The 26620-nt window shown below is 41.1% G+C and overlaps 1 protein-coding gene across 1 annotated transcript in view; it reads right to left on the bottom strand.

Moving 5' to 3' along the window:
- LOC139415750 (eph receptor B4b) overlaps positions 1-25070 on the bottom strand; it is a 66730-nt gene extending 41660 nt beyond the window's left edge. The window contains exons 1-6 of the mRNA XM_071163827.1: positions 24106-25070; positions 8582-8652; positions 2040-2182; positions 1637-1778; positions 604-753; positions 179-422 (exon numbers count right to left, since the gene is read on the bottom strand). Of these exons, the coding sequence (XP_071019928.1) occupies positions 179-422; positions 604-753; positions 1637-1778; positions 2040-2182; positions 8582-8652; positions 24106-24196 (841 nt within the window). The 5' untranslated portion in view covers positions 24197-25070. The remainder of the gene's footprint in view (positions 1-178; positions 423-603; positions 754-1636; positions 1779-2039; positions 2183-8581; positions 8653-24105) is intronic.
- Positions 25071-26620: the final 1550 nt, after the last annotated feature.

Genomic DNA, 26620 nt, shown 5'->3' with positions numbered 1-26620 from the left:
TATCTCTGTTACTCTCTGACATATTATCTCTGTTACTCTCTCTGACATATTATCTCTGTTACTCTCTCTGACATATTATCTCTGCTACTCTCTCTGACATATTATCTATGTTACTCTCTCTGACATATTATCTCTGTTACTCTCTCTGACATATTATCTCTGTTGCTCTCTCTCTCACCTTTGCATCGGAGGTCTGTGTCTGTAGCTTCATACCCTGGCCGACAGGCGCAGGCAGTGGCCGGCTGACCGACCCACTGTCCGTCCTCACCGCACAGCATGCTGGGAGGGCGTGCCAGCTCGCCCGGGGGGGTCACGGCGTTGTCTACACACTCTCCTTGAGCCCCCTCCACCAAGGTATGTGGAACAGTCTCAGGGAATCGGGAGAAGGAACGCGTCAGGGTGGGGCACTTCTTAAAATACACCTTGGGGACAAAATACAGGTTAGAAAGAAACTAGAAAGTAAAGAAATGTATCGATTGATTGACCTCAGAATACGCACATTCGCCTAGGATTTTGTAAAACTTCAGAAAACTGTGGACTGTTGAAAGACACAACAAACACTAGTTTGAGGTAAAGGTAAGGGACTTGTTAAAGATCTCGTACCCTGACAGCCAATAAGGCCATGCAGACTCCCTGTGCCTGGAAGGCTAGGTACACGCCCCTTTTAGTCAACCGACTAATCCTGAGAGTCTTCACGTTGGACTTCCTCTCTCCGCCCCTACGAAGCAGGAAGTCAGCTGCTACTGTGTCCACCTGGGAATCAGAGGGTTAGACAGGATGGTAAACCAATAAGGTCATCTGGAGGGGTCAGAGGGTTAGACAGGATGGTAAACCAAGAAGGTCATCTGGAGGGGTCGGAGGGTTAGACAGGATGGTAAACCAAGGTCGTCTGGAGGGGTCTTCCTGTAATGGTCCATAAACAAACTAACAAGGAAGGATTGTTTGTTTGTTTGGTTGGTTGGTTGTCAATGGGAACACACTCCAACCCTGTTGGTAGGTTATCTGACTCTTACTACACTAGCTAGCTTCAAGTCAGTTGGTAGGTTCTCTGACTCTTAATACACTAGCTAGCTTCAAGTCAGTTGGTAGGTTCTTTAACTCTTAATACACTAGCTAGCTTCAAGTCAGTTGGTAGGTTCTCTAACTCTTAATACACTAGCTAGCTTCAAGTCAGTTGGTAGGTTCTCTGACTCTTAATACACTAGCTAGCTTCAAGTCAGTTGTTAGGTTCTCTGACTCTTAATACACTAGCTAGCTTCAAGTCAGTTGGTAGGTTCTCTGACTCTTAATACACTAGCTAGCTTCAAGTAAGTTGGTAGGTTCTCTAACTCTTAATACACTAGCTAGCTTCAAGTCAGTTGGTAGGTTCTCTAACTCTTAATACACTAGCTAGCTTCAAGTCCGTTTCTTCAGGAGTTGCATATGGCTTCACCACATAGCCACGAAAGTGACAAAATGACACATTTCCATATTTGTCTAAAAATGACTTCATTTCAAAGGAGTGCTGTACTGCACTTCAGACACTCCAATCACAACGTTCTATGTATCCATGGGAACCGTACCTTAGTATAGGGGTTTTCCATCCAGGCAGGGTGTGTGTCTGTCTGATAGTTCTATGTATCCATGGGAACCGTACCTTAGTATAGGGGTTTTCCATCCAGGCAGGGTGTGTGTTGGTAGCTTCGTCCGTGTCTGTCTGATAGTAGTGCAGGTTGAACGTCTCCTTACAGGACCGGTGGGAGTTGAAGGGAAGAGACGAACACTCCATCATCGTAAACCTGTCAATCAATATATACATCGATACAATAATCAATCAATCAACAAGTCAATCAAATGTATTTATGAAGCCATTTTTTACATCTTCATGTGTTACAGAAACACAGGCTAAAACCCCAAAGAGCAGGCAATGCAGAGGCAGAAGCACAGCAAAAACTCTCTACAAGGAAGAAACCTAGAGAGTAACCCAGCGACCACAAACAATGAATCAACCAATCACTGAACATATTCATAAACTAATCAACCAATCAGTGTGTCCGTACCGTATCTCTACGTAGAGCACGGAGGCAGTCCTTCGGGGGATCAGCCGGCTCCTAAGCCAATGAGAGGTGCTGCTGTCTCCAGGACACAGCTGATAGGTTCTCACGCTGGTCCCTTCATCATCCAGACCACTCATCTCCTCCCACTGAGACATCATACAATACAGGTTAGAGGGTTATGACATCATATAATACAGGTTAGAGTGTTATTACATCATATAATACAGGTTAGAGTGTTATTACATCATATAATACAGGTTAGAGTGTTATGACATCATATAATACAGGTTAGAGTGTTATGACATCATATAATACAGGTTAGAGTGTTATGACATCATATAATACAGGTTAGAGTGTTATTACATCATAATACAGGTTAGAGTGTTATTACATCATAATACAGGTTAGAGTGTTATTACATCATAATACAGGTTAGAGTGTTATTACATCATAATACAGGTTAGAGTGTTATTACATCATAATACAGGTTAGAGTGTTATTACATCATATAATACAGGTTAGAGTGTTATGACATCATATAATACAGGTTAGAGGGTTATGACATCATACAATACAGGTTAGAGTGTTATTACATCATATAATACAGGTTAGAGTGTTATTACATCATATAATACAGGTTAGAGTGTTATGACATCATATAATACAGGTTAGAGTGTTATGACATCATATAATACAGGTTAGAGTGTTATTACATCATAATACAGGTTAGAGTGTTATTACATCATAATACAGGTTAGAGTGTTATTACATCATAATACAGGTTAGAGTGTTATTACATCATAATACAGGTTAGAGTGTTATTACATCATAATACAGGTTAGAGTGTTATTACATCATATAATACAGGTTAGAGTGTTATGACATCATATAATACAGGTTAGAGGGTTATGACATCATACAATACAGGTTAGAGTGTTATTACATCATATAATACAGGTTAGAGTGTTATTACATCATATAATACAGGTTAGAGTGTTATGACATCATATAATACAGGTTAGAGTGTTATTACATCATAATACAGGTTAGAGTGTTATTACATCATAATACAGGTTAGAGTGTTATTACATCATAATACAGGTTAGAGTGTTATTACATCATAAGACAGGTTAGAGTGTTATTACATCATAATACAGGTTAGAGTGTTATTACATCATATAATACAGGTTAGAGTGTTGTTACATCATATAATACAGGTTAGATGGTTATGGTCTCATATAATACAGGTTAGAGTGTTATTACATCATATAATACAGGTTAGAGTGTTATGATATCATATAATACAGGTTAGAGTGTTATTACATCATATAATACAGGTTAGATGGTTATGACATCATATAATACAGGTTAGAGTGTTATTACATCATATAATACAGGTTAGAGGGTTATGACATCATATAATACAGGTTAGAGTGTTGTTACATCATATAATACAGGTTAGAGTGTTATTACATCATATAATACAGGTTAGATGGTTATGGTCTCATATAATACAGGTTAGAGTGTTATTACATCATATAATACAGGTTAGAGTGTTATTACATCATATAATACAGGTTAGAGTGTTATTACATCATATAATACAGGTTAGAGTGTTATGACATCATATAATACAGGTTAGAGTGTTGTTACATCATATAATACAGGTTAGAGTGTTATTACATCATATAATACAGGTTAGATGGTTATGGTCTCATATAATACAGGTTAGAGTGTTATTACATCATATAATACAGGTTAGAGTGTTATTACATCATATAATACAGGTTAGAGGGTTATGACATCATATAATACAGGTTAGATGGTTATGACATCATAGAGTGTTTTTGAGTGCCATGTATATACAACATAAATATACATATTAAAATAAATAAAAACCCAGTCATGGGAAGCAGAACTAAAATCACCCAGAAAACAGTTACATTCCTCTACAATAGGTCCCATCAAGACTTTAAACTGCCTGAACAGCACCAGAACATCAAGACTTTAAACTGCCTGAACAGCACCAGAACATCAAGACTTTAAACTGTCAGAACAGCACCAGAACATCAAGACTTTAAACTGTCAGAACAGCACCAGAACATCAAGACTTTAAACTGCTGAACAGCACCAGAACATCAAGACTTTAATCTGCCTGAACAGCACCAGAACATCAAGACTTTAATCTGCCTGAACAGCACCAGAACATCAAGACTTTAAACTGCTGAACAGCACCAGAACATCAAGACTTTAAACTGCCCGAACAGCACCAGAACATCAAGACTTTAAACTGCCTGAACAGCACCAGAACATCAAGACTTTAAACTGTCAGAACAGCACCAGAACATCAAGACTTTAAACTGCCTGAACAGCACCAGAACATCAAGACTTTAAACTGCCTGAACAGCACGAGAACATCAAGACTTTAAACTGCTGAACAGCACCAGAACATCAAGACTTTAAACTGCCTGAACAGCACCAGAACATCAAGACTTTAAACTGTCAGAACAGCACCAGAACATCAAGACTTTAAACTGCCTGAACAGCACGAGAACATCAAGACTTTAAACTGCTGAACAGCACCAGAACATCAAGACTTTAAACTGCCTGAACAGCACCAGAACATCAAGACTTTAAACTGTCAGAACAGCACCAGAACATCAAGACTTTAAACTGCCCGAACAGCACCAGAACATCAAGACTTTAAACTGCTGAACAGCACCAGAACATCAAGACTTTAAACTGTTCGAACAGCACCAGAACATCAAGACTTTAAACTGCCTGAACAGCACGAGAACATCAAGACTTTAAACTGTTCGAACAGCACCAGAACATCAAGACTTTAAACTGTCAGAACAGCACCAGAACATCAAGACTTTAAACTGTCTTAACAGCACCAGAACATCAAGACTTTAAACTGCCGAACAGCACCAGAACATCAAGACTTTAAACTGTCAGAACAGCACCAGAACATCAAGACTTTAAACTGTCAGAACAGCACCAGAACATCAAGACTTTAAACTGTTCGAACAGCACCAGAACATCAAGACTTTAAACTGCCTGAACAGCACGAGAACATCAAGACTTTAAACTGTTCGAACAGCACCAGAACATCAAGACTTTAAACTGTCAGAACAGCACCAGAACATCAAGACTTTAAACTGCCCGAACAGCACCAGAACATCAAGACTTTAAACTGTCAGAACAGCACCAGAACATCAAGACTTTAAACTGCCCGAACAGCACCAGAACATCAAGACTTTAAACTGCCTGAACAGCACCAGAACATCCAGACTTTAAACTGCTGAACAGCACCAGAACATCAAGACTTTAAACTGCCTGAACAGCATGAGAACATCAAGACTTTAAACTGCCTGAACAGCACCAGAACATCAAGACTTTAAACTGCCTGAACAGCACCAGAACATCAAGACTTTAAACTGCTGAACAGCACCAGAACATCAAGACTTTAAACTGCCTGAACAGCACCAGAACATCCAGACTTTAAACTGCTGAACAGCACCAGAACATCAAGACTTTAAACTGCCTGAACAGCACCAGAACATCAAGACTTTAAACTGCCCGAACAGCACCAGAACATCCAGACTTTAAACTGCCGAACAGCACCAGAACATCAAGACTTTAAACTGTCAGAACAGCACCAGAACATCAAGACTTTAAACTGCTGAACAGCACCAGAACATCAAGACTTTAAACTGCCTGAACAGCACCAGAACATCAAGACTTTAAACTGCCTGAACAGCACGAGAACATCAAGACTTTAAACTGCCTGAACAGCACCAGAACATCCAGACTTTAAACTGTTCGAACAGCACCAGAACATCAAGACTTTAAACTGTCAGAACAGCACCAGAACATCAAGACTTTAAACTGCCTGAACAGCACCAGAACATCAAGACTTTAAACTGCCGAACAGCACCAGAACATCCAGACTTTAAACTGCCGAACAGCACCAGAACATCAAGACTTTAAACTGCTGAACAGCACCAGAACATCAAGACTTTAAACTGCCTGAACAGCACCAGAACATCAAGACTTTAAACTGCCCGAACAGCACCAGAACATCAAGACTTTAAACTGCCTGAACAGCACCAGAACATCAAGACTTTAAACTGTGTTAACAGCACCAGAACATCAAGACTTTAAACTGTGTTAACAGCACCAGAACATCAAGACTTTAAACTGTGTTAACAGCACCAGAACATCAAGACTTTAAACTGTGTTAACAGCACCAGAACATCAAGACTTTAAACTGTGTTAACAGCACCAGAACATCAAGACTTTAAACTGTGTTAACAGCACCAGAACATCAAGACTTTAAACTGCCGAACAGCACCAGAACATCAAGACTTTAAACTGCCTGAACAGCACCAGAACATCAAGACTTTAAACTGTCAGAACAGCACCAGAACATCAAGACTTTAAACTGCCCGAACAGCACCAGAACATCAAGACTTTAAACTGCTGAACAGCACCAGAACATCAAGACTTTAAACTGTTCGAACAGCACCAGAACATCAAGACTTTAAACTGCCTGAACAGCACGAGAACATCAAGACTTTAAACTGTTCGAACAGCACCAGAACATCAAGACTTTAAACTGTCAGAACAGCACCAGAACATCAAGACTTTAAACTGTCTTAACAGCACCAGAACATCAAGACTTTAAACTGCCGAACAGCACCAGAACATCAAGACTTTAAACTTTCAGAACAGCACCAGAACATCAAGACTTTAAACTGTCAGAACAGCACCAGAACATCAAGACTTTAAACTGTTCGAACAGCACCAGAACATCAAGACTTTAAACTGCCTGAACAGCACGAGAACATCAAGACTTTAAACTGTTCGAACAGCACCAGAACATCAAGACTTTAAACTGTCAGAACAGCACCAGAACATCAAGACTTTAAACTGCCCGAACAGCACCAGAACATCAAGACTTTAAACTGTCAGAACAGCACCAGAACATCAAGACTTTAAACTGCCCGAACAGCACCAGAACATCAAGACTTTAAACTGCCTGAACAGCACCAGAACATCCAGACTTTAAACTGCTGAACAGCACCAGAACATCAAGACTTTAAACTGCCTGAACAGCACGAGAACATCAAGACTTTAAACTGCCTGAACAGCACCAGAACATCAAGACTTTAAACTGCCTGAACAGCACCAGAACATCAAGACTTTAAACTGCTGAACAGCACCAGAACATCAAGACTTTAAACTGCCTGAACAGCACCAGAACATCCAGACTTTAAACTGCTGAACAGCACCAGAACATCAAGACTTTAAACTGCCTGAACAGCACCAGAACATCAAGACTTTAAACTGCCCGAACAGCACCAGAACATCCAGACTTTAAACTGCCGAACAGCACCAGAACATCAAGACTTTAAACTGTCAGAACAGCACCAGAACATCAAGACTTTAAACTGCTGAACAGCACCAGAACATCAAGACTTTAAACTGCCTGAACAGCACCAGAACATCAAGACTTTAAACTGCCTGAACAGCACAAGAACATCAAGACTTTAAACTGCCTGAACAGCACCAGAACATCCAGACTTTAAACTGTTCGAACAGCACCAGAACATCAAGACTTTAAACTGTCAGAACAGCACCAGAACATCAAGACTTTAAACTGCCTGAACAGCACCAGAACATCAAGACTTTAAACTGCCGAACAGCACCAGAACATCCAGACTTTAAACTGCCGAACAGCACCAGAACATCAAGACTTTAAACTGCTGAACAGCACCAGAACATCAAGACTTTAAACTGCCTGAACAGCACCAGAACATCAAGACTTTAAACTGCCCGAACAGCACCAGAACATCAAGACTTTAAACTGCCTGAACAGCACCAGAACATCAAGACTTTAAACTGTGTTAACAGCACCAGAACATCAAGACTTTAAACTGTGTTAACAGCACCAGAACATCAAGACTTTAAACTGTGTTAACAGCACCAGAACATCAAGACTTTAAACTGTGTTAACAGCACCAGAACATCAAGACTTTAAACTGTGTTAACAGCACCAGAACATCAAGACTTTAAACTGTGTTAACAGCACCAGAACATCAAGACTTTAAACTGCCGAACAGCACCAGAACATCAAGACTTTAAACTGCCTGAACAGCACCAGAACATCAAGACTTTAAACTGCCCGAACAGCACCAGAACATCAAGACTTTAAACTGCCTGAACAGCACCAGAACATCAAGACTTTAAACTGCCGAACAGCACCAGAACATCAAGACTTTAAACTGCCGAACAGCACCAGAACATCAAGACTTTAAACTGTGTTAACAGCACCAGAACATCAAGACTTTAAACTGCCTGAACAGCACCAGAACATCAAGACTTTAAACTGCCGAACAGCACCAGAACATCAAGATGACATGTGTTTTGGAATTGGTTCCAGCAACACGGTGCATTAGTGTGTGTGTGTGTGTGTGTGTGTGTGTGTGTGTGTGTGTGTGTGTTAGTATGTGTGTGTGTGTGTGTGTGTGTGTGTATACCTCAGAGTCTGTGTGTGGGTAAACGGTCCATCGTAGATCTGACGTCTCTAGTTTAGTGTTCATTACCACTTCTAGAGGAGAGAGGGAGGTGACTTAGAATTAAAATAGGATGATATAATATATAACAACATATATTAATAGAACACAATATATAATAATATAATACAAATATATATGATATAATAATATAATATAAAATAGAACAACATATACAGTGGGGCAAAAAAAGTATTTAGTCAGCCACCAATTGTGCAAGTTCTCCCACTTAAAAATATGAGAGGCCTGTAATTTTCATCATAGGTACACTTCAACTATGACAGACAAAATGAGAAAATAAATCCAGAAAATCACATTGTAGGATATTTATGAATTTATTTGCACATTATGGTGGAAAATAAGTATTTGGTCACCTACAAACAAGCAAGATTTCTGGCTCTCACAGACCTGTAACTTCTTGTTTAAGAGGCTCCTCTGTCCTCCACTCGTTACCTGTATTAATGGCACCTGTTTGAACTTGTTATCAGTATAAAGGACACCTGTCCTCAACCTCAAACAGTCACACTCCAAACTCAACTTCAAACCAAGCTGCTTACCTATTGCAGATTCAGTCTTCCCAGCCAGGTGCAGGTCTACAATTTTGTTTCTGGTGTCCTTTGACAGCTCTTTGGTCTTGGTCATAGTGGAGTTTGGAGTGTGACTGTTTGAGGTTGAGGACAGGTGTCTTTTATACTGATAACATGTTCAAACAGGTGCCATTAATACAGGTAACGAGTGGAGGACAGAGGAGCCTCTTAAAGAAGAAGTTACACGTCTGTGAGAGCCAGAAATCTTGCTTGTTTGTAGGTGACCAAATACTTATTTTCCACCATAATTTGACAAATAAATTCATTAAAAATCCTACAATGTGATTTTCTGGATTTTCTTTCTCATTTTGTCTGTCATAGTTGAAGTGTACCTATGATGAAAATTACAGGCCTCTCATCTTTTTAAGTGGGAGAACTTGCACAATTGGTGGCTGACTAAATACCTTTTTTTGCCCCACTGTATTAATAGAACAATATATTAATAGAAAACAATATATAATAATATAATACAAATATACACTGCTCAAATAAATAAAGGGAACACTAAAATAACACATCCTAGATCTGAATGAGTTAAATATTCTTATTAAAAACTTTTTTCTTTACATAGTTGAATGTGCTGACAACAAAATCTACCCCAGACATCAGTAGAACTAACACTACAGGAACAGGGTTGTCTACCCCAGACATCAGTAGAACTAACACTACAGGAACAGGGTTGTCTACCCCAGACATCAGTAGAACTAACACTACAGGAACAGGGTTGTCTACCCCAGACATCAGTAGAACTAACACTAGAGGAACAGGGTTGTCTACCCCAGACATCAGTAGAACTAACACTACAGGAACAGGGTTGTCTACCCCAGACATCAGTAGAACTAACACTACAGGAACAGGGTTGTCTACCCCAGACATCAGTAGAACTAACACTACAGGAACAGGGTTGTCTACCCCAGACATCAGTAAAACTAACACTACAGGAACAGGGTTGTCTACCCCAGACATCAGTAGAACTAACCCTACAGGAACAGGGTTGTCTACCCCAGACATCAGTAGAACTAACCCTACAGGAACAGGGTTGTCTACCCCAGACATCAGTAGAACTAACACTACAGGAACAGGGCTGTCTATCCCAGACATCAGTATAACTAACACTACAGGAACAGGGTTGTCTACCCCAGACATCAGTAGAACTAACCCTACAGGAACAGGGTTGTCTACCCCAGACATCAGTAGAACTAACCCTACAGGAACAGGGTTGTCTACTCCAGACATCAGTAGAACTAACCCTACAGGAACAGGGTTGTCTACCCCAGACATCAGTAGAACTAACCCTACAGGAACAGGGTTGTCTACCCCAGACATCAGTAGAACTAACACTACAGGAACAGGGCTGTCTATCCCAGACATCAGTAGAACTAACACTACAGGAACAGGGTTGTCTACCCCAGACATCAGTAGAACTAACACTACAGGAACAGGGTTGTCTACCCCAGACATCAGTAGAACTAACACTACAGGAACAGGGTTGTCTACCCCAGACATCAGTAGAACTAACCCTAGAGGAACAGGGTTGTCTACCCCAGACATCAGTAGAACTAACACTACAGGAACAGGGTTGTCTACCCCAGACATCAGTAGAACTAACACTACAGGAACAGGGTTGTCTACCCCAGACATCAGTAGAACTAACCCTACAGGAACAGGGTTGTCTACCCCAGACATCAGTAGAACTAACCCTACAGGAACAGGGTTGTCTACCCCAGACATCAGTAGAACTAACCCTACAGGAACAGGGTTGTCTACCCCAGACATCAGTAGAACTAACACTACAGGAACAGGGCTGTCTATCCCAGACATCAGTAGAACTAACACTACAGGAACAGGGTTGTCTACCCCAGACATCAGTAGAACTAACACTACAGGAACAGGGTTGTCTACCCCAGACATCAGTAGAACTAACACTACAGGAACAGGGTTGTCTACCCCAGACATCAGTAGAACTAACCCTAGAGGAACAGGGTTGTCTACCCCAGACATCAGTAGAACTAACACTACAGGAACAGGGTTGTCTACCCCAGACATCAGTAGAACTAACACTACAGGAACAGGGTTGTCTACCCCAGACATCAGTAGAACTAACACTACAGGAACAGGGTTGTCTACCCCAGACATCAGTAGAACTAACAGCTCTATCCTACGGCTCCAGCTGCCATTAGAAATATCTCCCTCCTTTTCTCAAATTCCCTCTTCCCCCCTTATGAAACTCTTCCTCCTCTTCTCAAATTCCCTCTTCCCCCCTTATGAAACTCTTCCTCCTCTTCTCAAATTCCCTCTTCCCCCCTTATGAAACTCTTCCTCCTCTTCTCAAATTCCCTCTTCCCCCCTTATGAAACTCTTCCTCCTCTTCTCAAATTCCCTCTTCCCCCCTTATGAAACTCTTCCTCCTCTTCTCAAATTCCCTCTTCCCCCCTTATGAAACTCTTCCTCCTCTTCTCAAATTCCCTCTTCCCCCCTTTTTGAAACTCTTCCTCCTCTTCTCAAATTCCCTCTTCCCCCCTTATGAAACTCTTCCTCCTCTTCTCAAATTCCCTCTTCCCCCCTTATGAAACTCTTCCTCCTCTTCTCAAATTCCCTCTTCCCCCCTTATGAAACTCTTCCTCCTCTTCTCAAATTCCCTCTTCCCCCCTTATGAAACTCTTCCTCCTCTTCTCAAATTCCCTCTTCCCCCCTTATGAAACTCTTCCTCCTCTTCTGAAATTCCCTCTTCCCCCCTTATGAAACTCTTCCTCCTCTTCTCAAATTCCCTCTTCCCCCCTTTATGAAACTCTTCCTCTTCTGAAATTCCCTCTTCCCCCTTATGAAACTCTTCTTCCTCTTCTCAAATTCCCTCTTCCCCCCTTATGAAACTCTTAATCCTCTTCTCAAATTCCCTCTTCCCCCTTATGAAACTCTTAATCCTCTTCTCAAATTCCCTCTTCCCCCCTTATGAAACTCTTCCTCCTCTTCTCAAATTCCCTCTTCCCCCCTTATGAAACTCTTCCTCCTCTTCTCAAATTCCCTCTTCCCCCCTTATGAAACTCTTCCTCCTCTTCTCAAATTCCCTCTTCCCCCCTTTATGAAACTCTTCCTCTTCTGAAATTCCCTCTTCCCCCTTATGAAACTCTTCTTCCTCTTCTCAAATTCCCTCTTCCCCCCTTATGAAACTCTTAATCCTCTTCTCAAATTCCCTCTCCCCCTTTGTGAAACTCTCCCTCCTTCTAACTTCACTCACTTTCTTACAAATTCCCATCTCTCTCACACACACACACACACACACACACACACACACACACACACACACACACACACACACACACAGTAAAGCAACACAGGCCCAGACTATAAAGTGTTGTTTGTCATGTGGTCACCAGACGTCCAGACCCATAAAGCAACACGGCATAACGTCCTCATCAGCAACACCAGACACACAGAGAGACATTCAGTCAGTCAGTTTTCTTAAAACATGTATTATGGATGATATTATTTAGTTTTCTTTACTATGTTAAATTAGAGAACGTCTCCCTCTCAGTTTTCCGTATCATTCCTGCTCTGCTACAGAGTGGAACACTTTCCCTGACACATTGTAATTACACACACACACACACACACACACACACACACACACACACACACACACACACACACACAACACACACACACACACACACACACACACACACACAGAGAGAGAGAGAGATCTGCAATTACCCTCGTAGTTTAATCAAGCAGAGAATTAGAGAGTGTACAACGTGAAACAGAATTAACAAAAAACAGAGCAAACTAGAATGCTATTTGGCCCTAAACAGAGAGTACACAGTGGCAGAATACCTGACCACTGTGACTGACCCAAATTTAAGGAAAGCTTTGACTATGTACAGACTCAGTGAGCATAGCCTTGCTATTGAGAAAGGCCACCATAGGCAGACATGGCTCTCAAGAGAAGACAGGCTATGTGCACACTGCCAACAAAATGAGGTGGAAACTGAGCTGCACTTCCTAACCTCCTGCCTAATGTATGACCATATTAGAGAGACATATTTCCCTCAGATTACACAGATCCACAAAGAATTAGAAAACAAACCTGATCTTGATAAACTCCCATATCTACTAGGTGAACTACAACAGTGTTTTATCACAGCAGCAAGATATGTGACCTGTTGCCACAAGAAAAGGGCAACCAGAGAAGAACAAACACCGTTGTAAATACAACCCATATTTATGTTTATTTTTTTTCCCTTTTGTACTTTAACTATTTGCACATCATTACAACACTGTATATAGATATTTATTTATAATGTCTTTATTCTTTTGGAATGTAATGTTTACTGTTAATTTTTATTTTTTATTACACTTTTGTATATTATCTACCTCACTTGCTTTGGCAATGTTAACACATGTTTCCCATGCCAATAAAGCCCCTTGAATTGAATTGAGAGGAGTCGACAGAGCGTAACCGACGTGAATTCCTCAGGTTCACACACTTAACAAGATCCTTGACCTACCAACACCACACAATCACACACTCACACTCACACACACACTCACACACACGCACACACACACAAGCTCTTAATGTGAGTCTGTCTGATAAAACTAATCCCTGCTTTAAAACAGACTGAGAAGAGTTGAAAGGAGAGGGGGAGAGGAGAGGAGAGGAGAGGAGACGAGACGAGACGAGACGAGACGAGACGAGAGGAGAGGAGAGGAGAGGAGGAAAGGAGGTGAGGAGAGGAGGAGATGGTAGGGGGAGGAGTGAGAAAAGGAAGGAAAGAGGGAGATGTAGTTGAGATGGACAGTAGAAGAAGACAGTAGAAGAAGACAGTAGAAGAAGACAGTAGAAGAATACAGTAGAAGAATACTGTAGAAGAATACTGTAGAAGAAGACAGTGGAAGAAGACAGTAGAATAAGACAGTAGAAGAAGACAGTGGAAGAAGACTGTGGAAGAAGACTACAGAATAAGACTGTAGAAGAAGACTGGAAGAAGACTGTAAAAGAAGACTGTAGAAGAAGACTGTAGAAGAAGACTACAGAAGAAGACTGTAGAAGAAGACTGTAGAAGAAGACTACAGAATAAAACTGAAGAAGAAGACAGTAGAAGAAGACTGGGGAAGAAGACTGTAGAAGAAGACTGTAGAAGAAGACTGTAGAATAAGACTGTAGAAGAAGACTAGAATAAGACTGTAGAAGAAGACTACAGAATAAGACTGTAGAAGAAGACTGTAGAAGAAGACTACAGAATAAGACTGTAGAAGAAGACAGTAGAAGAAGACTGGGGAAGAAGACTGTAGAAGAAGACTACAGAATAAGACTGTAGAAGAAGACAGTAGAATAAGACTACAGAATAAGACTGTGGAAGAAGACTGTGGAAGAAGACATTGGATGAAGACTGTAGAAGAAGACAGTGGAAGAAGACTGTAGAAGAAGACTGGAATAAAACATTTTTTAGATGTGATTTATTAGGATCCCCATTAGCCGACGCCAATGGAAACAGCTAGTCTTACTGGGGGTCCGACACATAACGAAAACGACATTACAGACTAAATACTTTTTACATACATTTCAAAACATTAGACAGTGGAAGAAGACAGTGGAAGAAGATAGTAGAAGAAGACAGTGGAAGAAGACTGTAGAAGAAGACAGTGGAAGAAGACAGTAGAAGAAGACAGTGGAAGAAGACTGTAGAAGAAGACAGTGGAAGAATACTGTGGAAGAAGACCATGGAAGAAGACTGGGGAAGAAGACTGTAGAAGAAGACAGTGGAAGAAGACTGTAGAAGAAGACTGTGGAAGAATACTGTGGAAGAAGACAGTAGAAGAAGACAGTAGAAGACTGTGGAAGAAGACAGTAGAAGAAGACAGTAGAAGACTGTGGAAGAAGACAGTAGAAGACTGTGGAAGAAGACAGTAGAAGCCTGTGGAAGAAGACAGTAGAAGACTGTGGAAGAAGACAGTAGAAGACTGTGGAAGAAGACAGTAGAAGAAGACAGTAGAAGAAGACAGTAGAAGACTGTGGAAGAAGACAGTAGAAGAAGACAGTAGAAGACTGTGGAAGAAGACAGTAGAAGAAGACAGTAGAAGAAGACAGTAGAAGACTGTGGAAGAAGACAGTAGAAGAAGACTGTGGAAGAAGCCAGTAGAAGAAGACAGTAGAAGACTGTGGAAGAAGACAGTAGAAGAAGACAGTAGAAGCCTGTTGAAGAAGACAGTAGAAGACTGTGGAAGAAGACAGCAGAAGCCTGTGGAATAAGACAGTAGAAGCCTGTGGAAGAAGACAGTAGAAGACTGTGGAAGAAGACAGTAGAAGACTGTGGAAGAAGACAGTAGAATAAGACAGTAGAAGAAGACAGTAGAAGACTGTGGAAGAAGACAGTAGAAGACTGTGGAAGAAGACAGTAGAAGACTGTGGAAGAAGACAGTAGAAGACTGTGGAAGAAGACAGTAGAAGAAGACAGTAGAAGACTGTGGAAGAAGACAGTAGAAGAAGGCAGTAGAAGACTGTGGAAGAAGACAGTAGAAGAAGACAGTAGAAGACTGTGGAAGAAGACAGTAGAAGAAGACTGTGGAAGAAGACAGTAGAAGAAGACTGTGGAAGAAGACAGTAGAAGAAGACAGTAGAAGAAGACTGTGGAAGAAGACAGTAGAAGACTGTGGAAGAAGACAGTAGAAGAAGACAGTAGAAGAAGACAGTAGAAGACTGCAGAAGAAGATAGTAGAAGAAGACAGTAGAAGAAGACAGTAGAAGACTGTGGAAGAAGACAGTAGAAGAAGACAGTAGAAGAAGTCAGTAGAAGACAGTAGAAGAAGACAGTAGAAGAAGACAGTAGAAGAAGACTGTGGAAGAAGACAGTAGAAGAAGACAGTAGAAGAAGACAGTAGAATACTGTGGAAGAAGACAGTAGAAGAAGACAGTAGAAGACAGTAGAAGAAGACAGTAGAAGACTGTGGAAGAAGACAGTAGAAGAAGACAATAGAAGACTGTGGAAGAAGCCAGTAGAAGAAGACAGTAGAAGACTGTGGAAGAAGACAGTAGAAGAAGACAGTAGAAGAAGACAGTAGAAGACAGTAGAAGAAGACAGTAGAAGGCTGTGGAAGAAGACAGTAGAATAAGACAGTAGAAGACTGTGGAAGAAGACAGTAGAAGAAGACTGTGGAAGAAGACAGTAGAAGAAGACTGTGGAAGAAGACAGTAGAAGAGGACAGTAGTAGAAGACTGTGGAAGAAGTTTCTACATGCTTTTTAGATGTTTCTACAAGCTTTATAAAGCTTCCAAAAGAGGGACTTCATCTTGAAGGAGTCAGAGAGGGATTAGGAAAAACCACAGAAAACTTCCTAACATCAGACGACTGCTTTCTGCTGTTTAAACCACGAGAGACACAGTCACTCACATGTTTACACAACACACATTTAACAACCGCACTGATGGAATCAACACTCAGAAGAGGAGGAAGGGGGAGGAGGGGAGGAAGGAGGAGGGAGGAAGAAGGGAGGGAGGAAGAAGGGAGAGAGGAGGGGAGGGGAGGAAGGAGGGATGGAGGGAGGGAGGGAGGAAGAAGGGGGAGGAGGGGAGGAAGAAGGAGGGGAGGAGGGAACGAAGAAGGGAGAGAGGAGGGGAGGAAGGAGGGAGGGAGGAAGAAGGAGGGAGGAGGGGAGGAAGAAGGGATGGAAGAAAGGAGAGAGGAGGGGAGGAAGAAGGAGGGTAGGAAGAAGGAGGGAGGAGGGGAGGAAGAAGGGAGGGAAGAAAGGAGAGAGGAGGAGAGGAAGAAGGAGGGAGGAGGGGAGGAAGAAGGAGGGAGGAAGAGGGGAGGGGAGGAAGGAGGGAGGAGGGGAGGAAGAAGGGAGGGAGGAGGGAAGAAAGGAGGGAGGAGGGGAGGAAGAAGGAAGGGAAGAAAAGACGAGGAAGAAAGGGAGAAACAGAAGGCAGGGTGGTGATGTTGTGAGGATGAGACAGAATAAAGGAGGAAGGAGATTATACAGTGAATGTATATTACACACAGCGCATTCGGAAAGAATTCAGACCCCTTGACTTTATTTTGTTTGTTATGTTACAGACTTATTATAAAATGGATTAACTTGTTTCCCCTCCCGCCTCCCCCCAATCAATCTACACAATACCCCATAATGACTCAATACCTCATAATGACTCACTACCCCATAATGACACAATACCCCATAATGACTCAATACCCCATGATGACTCAATACCCCATAATGACTAAATACCCCATAATGACTCAATACCCCATAATGACTCAATACCTCATAATGACTCACTACCCCATAATGACACAATACCCCATAATGACTCAATACCCCATGACTCAATACCCCATGATGACTCAATACCCCATAATGACTCAATACCCCATAATGACTCACTACTCCATAATGTCTCAATACCCCATAATGACTCAATACCTCATAATGACTCAATACCCCATAATGACACACTACCCCATAATGATGCAATACCCCATAATGACACACTACCCCATAATGACTCAATACCCCATAATGACTCAATAGCCCATAATGACACAATACCCGATAATGACTCAATACCCCATAATGACACACTACCCCATAATGACACACTACCCCATAATGACACACTACCCCATAATGACACACTACCCCATAATGACTCAATACCCCATAATGACTCAATACCCCATAATGACTCAATGCCCCATAATGACACAATACCCCATAATGACTCAATAGCCCATAATGACACAATACCCCATAATGACTCAATGCCCCATAATGACACAATACCCCATAATGACTCAATACCCCATAATGACTCAATACCCCATAATGACTCAATGCCCCATAATGACACAATACCCCATAATGACTCAATACCCCATAATGACACAATACCCCATAATGACTCAATGCCCCATAATGACACAATACCCCATAATGACTCAATACCCCATAATGACTCAATGCCCCATAATGACTCAATACCCCATAATGACTCAATACCCCATAATGAATCAATACCCCATAATGACTCAATACCCCGTAATGACTCACTATCCCATAATGACACAATACCCTATAATGACTCAATACCCCATAATGACCCAATACCCCATAATGACTCAATAGCCCATAATGACACACTACCCCATAATGACTCAATACCCCATAATGACTCAATACCCCATAATGACTCAATACCCCATAATGACACACTACCCCATAATGACTCAATACCCCATAATGACTCAATACCCCATAATGACACAATACCCCATAATGACTCAATACCCCCATAATGACATACGTTTTTGGGATGTAGTTTAGATGTAGTTTGGATGTAGTTTAGGTGTAGTTTAGGTGTAGTTTGACATAGTTTAGGTGTAGTTTGGGTGTAGTTTGGATTTAGTTTAGATGTAGTTTGGATATAGTTTAGATGTAGTTTGGATATAGTTTGGGTGTAGTTTAGGTGTAGTTTGGATATAGTTTGGGTGAAGTTTGGATATAGTTTAGATGTAGTTTAGATATAGTTTAGGTGTAGTTTGGATGTAGTTTAGGTGTAGTTTGGATATAGTCTAGGTGTTGTTTAGGTGTAGTTTGGATATAGTTTGGGTGTAGTTTGGAGAGAGTTTAGATGTAGTTTGGTTAATGTTTGGGTGTAGTTTGGATAGAGTTTAGATGTAGTTTGGATATAGTTTAGGTGTAGTTTGGATGTAGTTTAGGTGTAGTTTGGATGTAGTTTAGGTGTAGTTTGACATAGTTTAGGTGTAGTTTGGATATAGTTTAGCTGTAGTTTGGATATAGTTTAGGCGTAGTTTGACATAGTTTAGGTGTAGTTTGGATATAGTTTAGCTGTAGTTTGGATATAGTTTAGGTGTAGTTTAGGTGTAGTTTGGATATAGTTTAGGTGTAGTTTGGATATAGTTTAGGTGTAGTTTGGATATAGTTTATGTCACGGCTTCCACCAAAGTTGTTTCCTCTCCTTGTTCGGGCGGTGTTCGGCGGTCGGCGTCACCGGTCTTCTTGCCATCGTTATTTTCCATTTGTTTTGTCTTGTTTTCTTACACACCTGGTTTCCATTTCCCTCATTAATTGTTGTGTATTTAACCCTCTGCTCCCCCCATGTCCATGTGTGGAATTGTTTGTTTGTTAAGTGCTTGTGCGCTATGTTACTGGTGCGTGTCAAGTTTTGTACCCATGTAGGTTATTTTTGTATTGCCGTGGGTTTTGTATTAAACTGCTCCAGCTATTACCTATCTCTGCTCTCCTGCGTCTGACTTCACTGCCACCAGTTACGCAACCCTTACAGTTTAGGTGTAATTTGGTTATAGTTTAGGTGTAGTTTGGATATAGTTTAGGTGTAGTTTGGGTGTAGTTTGGATATAGTTTAGATTGGATATAGTTTGACATAGTTTAGCTGTAGTTTGGGTGTAGTTTGGATATAGTTTAGGTGTAGTTCAGATAAAGTTTGACATAGTTTAGCTGTAGTTTGGATATAGTTTAGGTGTAGTTTGATATAGTTTAGGTGTAGTTTAGATCAAGTTTGACATAGTTTAGCTGTAGTTTGGGTGTAGTTTGGATTAGAGGTCGACCGATTAATCGGAATGGACCGATTAATTAGGGCCGCTTTCATAACAATCGGAAATCTGTATTTTTGGGCGCCGATTTGCCAATTTAAAAAAAAAACGTTTTTATATATATATTTTTTTATATATACCTTTATTTAACTAGGCAAGTCAGTTAAGAACACATTCTTATTTTCAATGACGGCCTAGGAACAGTGGGTTAACTGCCTTGTTCAGGGGCAGAACAACAGATTTTCACCTTGTCAGCTCGGGGGATCCAATCTTGCAACCTTACAGTTAACTAGTCCAACGCAATAACGACCTGCCTCTCTCTCGTCGCACTCCACAAGGAGACCTGTTACGCGAATGCAGTAAGCCAAGGTAAGTTCCTAGCTAGCATTAAACTTATCTTATAAAAAACAATCAATCATAATCACAAGTTAACTACACATGGTTGAGGATATTACTAGATGTTATCTAGCATGTCCTGCATTGCATATAATCTGACTGAGCATACAAGTATCTAAGTATCTGACTGAGTGGTGGTAGGCAGAAGCAGGCGCGTAAACATTAATTCAAACAGCACTTTAGTGCATTTTGCCAGCAGCTCTTCGTTGTGCGTCAAGCATTGCGCTGTTTATGACTTCAAGCCTATCAACTTGCGAGATGAGGCTGGTGTAACCGAAGTGAAATGGCTAGCTAGTTAGCGCGCGCTAATAGCGTTTCAAACATCACTCGCTCTGAGCCTTGCAGTAGTTGTTTCCCTTGCTCTGCATGGGTAACGCTGCTTCGAGGGTGGCTGTTGTCGTTGTGTTCCTGGTTCGAGCCCAGGGAGGAGCGAGGAGAGGGACGGAAGCTAATAGTCAAAGGTTAATGAAATACAAATGGTATAGAGGGAAATAGTCCTATAATTCCTATAATAACTACAACCTAAAACTTCTTACCTGGGAATATTGAAGACTCATGTTAAAAGGAACCACCAGCTTTCATATGTTCTCATGTTCTGAGCAAGGAACTGAAACGTTAGCTTTCTGACATGGCACATATTGCACTTTTACTTTCTTCTCCAACACTTTGTTTTTGCATTATTTAAACCAAATTGAACATGATTCATTATTTACTTGAGGCTAAATTGATTTTATTGATATATTATATTAAGTTAAAATAAGTGTTAATTCAGTATCGTTGTAATTGTCATTATTACAAATAAATAAATACAAATCGGCCGATTAATTGGTATCGGCTTTTTTGGTCCTCCAATCATAATCGGTCGACCTCTAGTTTGGATATGGTTTAGGTGTAGTTTGATATAGTTTAGGTGTAGTTTAGATAAAGTTTGACATAGTTTAGCTGTAGTTTGAGTGTAGTTTAGCTGTAGTTTGGGTGGGCGATCATCAGCTGCGCAAGCTGAATGAGAAGCAGGGAGGAAATTACGTGCTCTTAAAATTGCTTATAACACTAATTATGTTTGTGATATTAAGATTCTACATAGACCTATTTAGGAAAAGTCAAATGAATCAAAAACATGGCAGAGCATTGAAGAAGGCCATTTGAAGGCCGAAACATCAATCATTTAAACTTGCTTAATAAAACGAAGATGTTTTAATGGCCCCTTTTCCTTTCCAATGAGTAATAAATATAAGTCAACATGACGCTCTTGGCTCTTGTTAGTGGTAGAGCCCTCTGTCCCTGGTCGCTCTGCAATCTACATACACAAACACACCAGGGTTTCCTTTAGCCTGTAATTGTCAGCTTTTGTGTGTGTGTGTGTGTGTGTGTGTGTGTGTGTGTGTGTGTGTGTGTGTGTGTGTGTGTGTGTGTGTGTGTGTGTGTGTGTGTGTGTGTGTGTGTGTGTGTGTGTGTGTGTGTGTGTGTGTGTAAGATGGCAGAGAAACCATTGACACTCAGTTCAGATGAAAAAGAAAGACTGAATTTATCAAAGATTCATGGGAGGAGGAGGAATGAGCTGGGGAGAGAGAGAAAGAGAGGGACAGAGAGGGAGGAAGAGAGAATGGGAGGAGGAGGAATGAGCTGGTGAGAGAGAGAAAGAGGGGGACAGAGAGGGAGGAAGAGAGAATGGGAGGAGGAGGAATGAGCTGGTGAGAGAGAGAAAGAGAGGGACAGAGAGGGAGGAAGAGAGAATGGGAGGAAGAGGAAAAAGCTGGGGAGAGAGAGAAAGATTGAGAGAATGGGAGGAAGAGGAATGAGCTGGGGGAGAGAGAGAAAGATTGGGACAAAGAGGGAGGAAGAGGAGAGGGACAGAGAGGGAGGAAGAAGAGACTTAAAAAGAAGAGAAAGAGAGGAAACCAAGAAGAGGAAGAGATTTCACGGTTGTCGTGAAGACCACACAGCAAGACCCCCTCTAAAGTTCAGACACACACAAACACACACAAAACACACACACACACAACACTGGTGTATATAGAGTTTATCTGGCTGATAATAATCAGGTTATTAGGATCATAATCAGGTTATTAGGATCATAATCAGGACAATAGGATCATAATCAGGATCATAATCAGGTTAATATGATCATAATCAGGTTATTAGGATCATTATCGGGTTATTAGAATCATAATCAGGTTAATAGGATCATAATCAGGTTAATAGGATCCTAATCAGGATCATAATGAGGTTAATGGGATCATAATCAGGTTATTAGGATCATAATCGGGCTATTAGGATTGTAATCAGGTTAATAGGATCATAATCAGGTTAATATGATCATAATCAGGATCATAATCAGGTTATTAGGATCACAATCAGGTTATTAGGTTCATAATCAGGTTAATGGGATCATAATCAGGTTAATAGGATCCTAATCAGGATCATAATCAGGTTAATAGGATCATAATCGGGTTATTAGGATCGTAATCAGGTTATTAGGATCGTAATCAGGTTAATATGATCATAATCAGGATCATAATCAGGTTGTTAGGATCATAATCAGGTTAATAGGATCATAATCAGGTTATTAGGATCATAGTCAGGTTATTAGGATCATAATCAGGTTAATAGGATCATAATCAGGATCATAATCAGGTTAATAGGATCATAATCAGGTTATTAGGATCATAATCAGGTTAATAGGATCATAATCAGGATCTAATCAGATTAATAGGATCATAATCAGGTTAATAGAATCATAATCAGGATCATAATCAGGTTAATAGGATCATAATCAGGTTATTAGGATCATAATCAGGTTAATATGATCATAATCAGGTTATTAGGATCATAATCTGGTTATTAGGATCATAATCAGGTTAATATAATCATAATCAGGATCCTAAACAGGTTAATAGGATAACAATCAGATTAATAGGATCATAATCAGGTTAATAGAATCATAATCAGGTTAATAGGATCATAATCAGGATCTAATCAGATTAATAGGATCATAATCAGGTTAATAGAATCATAATCAGGATCATAATCAGGTTAATAGGATCATAATCAGGTTATTAGGATCATAATCTGGTTATTAGGATCATAATCAGGTTAATAGAATCATAATCAGGATCCTAAACAGGTTAATAGGATCATAATCAGGATCATAATCAGGTTATTAGGGTCATAATCAGGTTATTAGGATCATAATCAGGTTATTAGGGTCATAATCAGGTTATTAGGATCATAATCAGGTTATTAGGGTCATAATCAGGTTAAAAGGATCACAATCAGGTTAATAGGATCACAATCTGGGTAACAAAATATTGTTTCAGGAATGCTAATCTGATACATTACGTTTCTAACAACAGAAATGATTTCAGAAACAATCGGAGATGGTGGGTGACGAAATCCCCTTGTGCTTTTTAGGTGGAATGACCCAACAGGCCACCCACACACACACACACACACACACACACACACACACACACACACACACACACACACACACACACACACACACACACACACACACACACACACACACACACACACACACACACACACACACACACCTTGGGTATTATGCCTATTGTCTTTTATAGCTGCCGGTCTGCCTGTCTGAAACCTCAATCAGTTTCACAGTAATCAACATCTCGAATCCTGCTTCATGGTTTCTCCCTGATCACAGACTGTCTCCATGTGAAGCTTTGGAGTTGTGTCAACAAAAACAAAAAACGTTTTTTTAAATCATGTTGGTCCTCAAATTTAAATCAAATTAACTACCCTAGTTAGCCTATGTCTCACAATAAATGTTCTAAGTAAGTGTGGAGAGAGAGAGAGAGATTCACAGTCTGTATATTAATAAAACAAAAACACAACATGGCACAAAACCATTGATCAAATATTAGTTTTATAGATTTTTTTTTTGTTTAAATTAAACTTCTTCACGTACCTTCCTCTGCCATACAAGGTGACAAAACCAGCTCGATCAGCACGAGCCACAACACGGTCACGGTGCTCCAATTGCCCCCGCGCCGCTCCATACCGGCCAGGTACTCCCGTTACTCTCCTGGATTATTGATCACCGATCAGAACCTCTGTCCCGGTGGGGTGTCAGCTAGGTCCAGTGTCGGCACGCCGCGCCACCCACATCAGTCACGAAAAGCAGTTAACTCGGTCTCCGCGAGGTCAGCAGTCATCATCAACAACCGGTCATATTCCCTCTTTTATCCGTAGTTTTTTTGTTTTTTTAAGGTTAGCGTTAATTATTTAACCTACCGCCAAAAACGCTGAAGTCCCCAGGATCAAAGCAAAAGTCAAAACAAGTTTATAATCCCACCTGAAACTCCTCCTTGTTCCTCCGCTATCCACTGTGTCCTCATTTCCTCTGAGCCCGGAGAGAGGGGTATGGAGGGGTATGGGGGATAGGAGAAAGGACAGAGACTACATGAGCTAGTGTTCCCCTCCCTGTGGCCGGGCTGAGGCTGCTGTCTGCCGGGTAGTTTAGTAACTGGAGCCCGGGGAATTCACACGATCCAGGACCAGAGACCAAAGAGACGAGGCATAGCCCGCTACACACTTACCTCGCAAACACACACTATTTCACACACACACAAACACACACACACACACACACATACACACACACACACACACACACCGCCCGTTCTCTCTCTATCAACAACAGCATTCCAGTTGGAAATTAAATCCAGCGGTCAGTCTTTTCCCCTCTTTCGTTCGTTCTTTCTTTCTTTCTTTCTTTCTTTTCAAACGCTGCCCTAATATCCACGCATCGTCGCTATTTCTGAACGTTAAAACTATGACATAAACTATTCAACAGCGCGGCAGTGTATCGTTATAAATAACAAGATAATATATTCAGAAAGTGTGTCCGTAGCTCTCTGCTGCTGATCCTGACACGAGACACTAACTACTGCTGTTGTCCCGGAGCCCCTCCGTCTGCCAGATTCCACCCACACCCTGCTATTGGCCAGTTAATCTGTCGGTCAGCAAGGACATGAATGACAATAGGGTGATATGAAGGACTGAGTGACATGAGAGAATTCAACGGAATGGTAGATTTTATAATGGGAAAAGTATGTCTCTCTCTCCCTCGTCCATTTTCTTTTTCTAACTTTACCCCCTATCCGTCTCTCTCCCCTTCTCTTCCCCTCTCAGTTCAGTTCAGTTCAGAAGGCTTTATATTGGCGTCAGAAGCACTATATTGGCGTTGAAGCACGTGTTTACATTGTAGAACCAAGTGAGAAAAAAACAACATACAGAAGTGAGAAGAAACACAAAATAAGATCATCAAAAAAACATTACAGGTAATCAACATGTACAGTAACCATTCATAAAGACAGGTCAGGTAATCAACATGTACAGTAACCATTCATAAAGACAGGTCAGGTAATCAACATGTACAGTAACCATTCATAAAGACAGGTCAGGTAATCAACATGTACAGTAACCATTCATAAAGACAGGTCAGGTAATCAACATGTTCAGTAACCATTCATAAAGACAGGTCAGGTAATCAACATGTACAGTAACCATTCATAAAGACAGGTCAGGTAATCAACATGTACAGTAAGCATTCATAAAGACAGGTCAGGTAATCAACATGTACAGTAACCATTCATAAAGACAGGTCAGGTAATCAACATGTTCAGTAACCATTCATAAAGACAGGTCAGGTAATCAACATGTACAGTAACCATTCATAAAGACAGGCCAGGTAATCAATATATACATGCTATATACAGGGGGTACCGGTACAGAGTCAATGTGTCAATACAGGGGGTACCGGTACAGAGTCAATGTGGAGGCTATATACAGGGGGGTACCAGTACAGAGTCAATGTGGAGGCTATATACAGGGGGTACCGGTACAGAGTCAATGTGGAGGCTATATACAGGGGGGTACCAGTACAGAGTCAATGTGGAGGCTATATACAGTCTGGGTATATACAGGGGGGAACCGGTACAGAGTCAATGTGCGGGGCCACCGGTTAGTCGGGGTAATTGACGTAATGTGTACATGAATGTATAGTTAAAATGACTATGCATAGCTGATAAACAGAGAGTGAGGGGGCGGGGGGTCCTACACTTGGTGCTCTGGTATCGCTTGCCATGCGGTAGCAGAGAGAACTGGGGTGGCTTGGGTCTTTGACCATTTTTAAGGCCTTCCTCTGACACCGCCTGGTGTAGAGGTCCTGGATGGCAGGTAACTTAGTCCCAGGGATGTACTGGGCCTTACGCACTACCCTCTGTAGTGCCTTGCGGTCGGAGGCCAAGTAGTTGCCGTACCAGGTAGTGATGCAACCAGTCAGAATGCTCTCGATGGTTCAGCTGTATAACCTTTTGAGGATCTGAGGACCAATGCCAAATCTTTTTAGTTTCCTGAGGGGGAATAGGTTTTGTCGTGCCCTTCTTCACGACTGTCTTGGTGTACTTGGACCATGTTAG

This window comes from Oncorhynchus clarkii, chromosome 9, assembly GCF_045791955.1.
Source record: "Oncorhynchus clarkii lewisi isolate Uvic-CL-2024 chromosome 9, UVic_Ocla_1.0, whole genome shotgun sequence".
Lineage (NCBI taxonomy): Eukaryota > Metazoa > Chordata > Actinopteri > Salmoniformes > Salmonidae > Oncorhynchus > Oncorhynchus clarkii.
The sequence above is the reverse complement of the archived record's forward strand: the minus strand, read 5'-3'. Positions and strand labels throughout refer to the sequence as shown.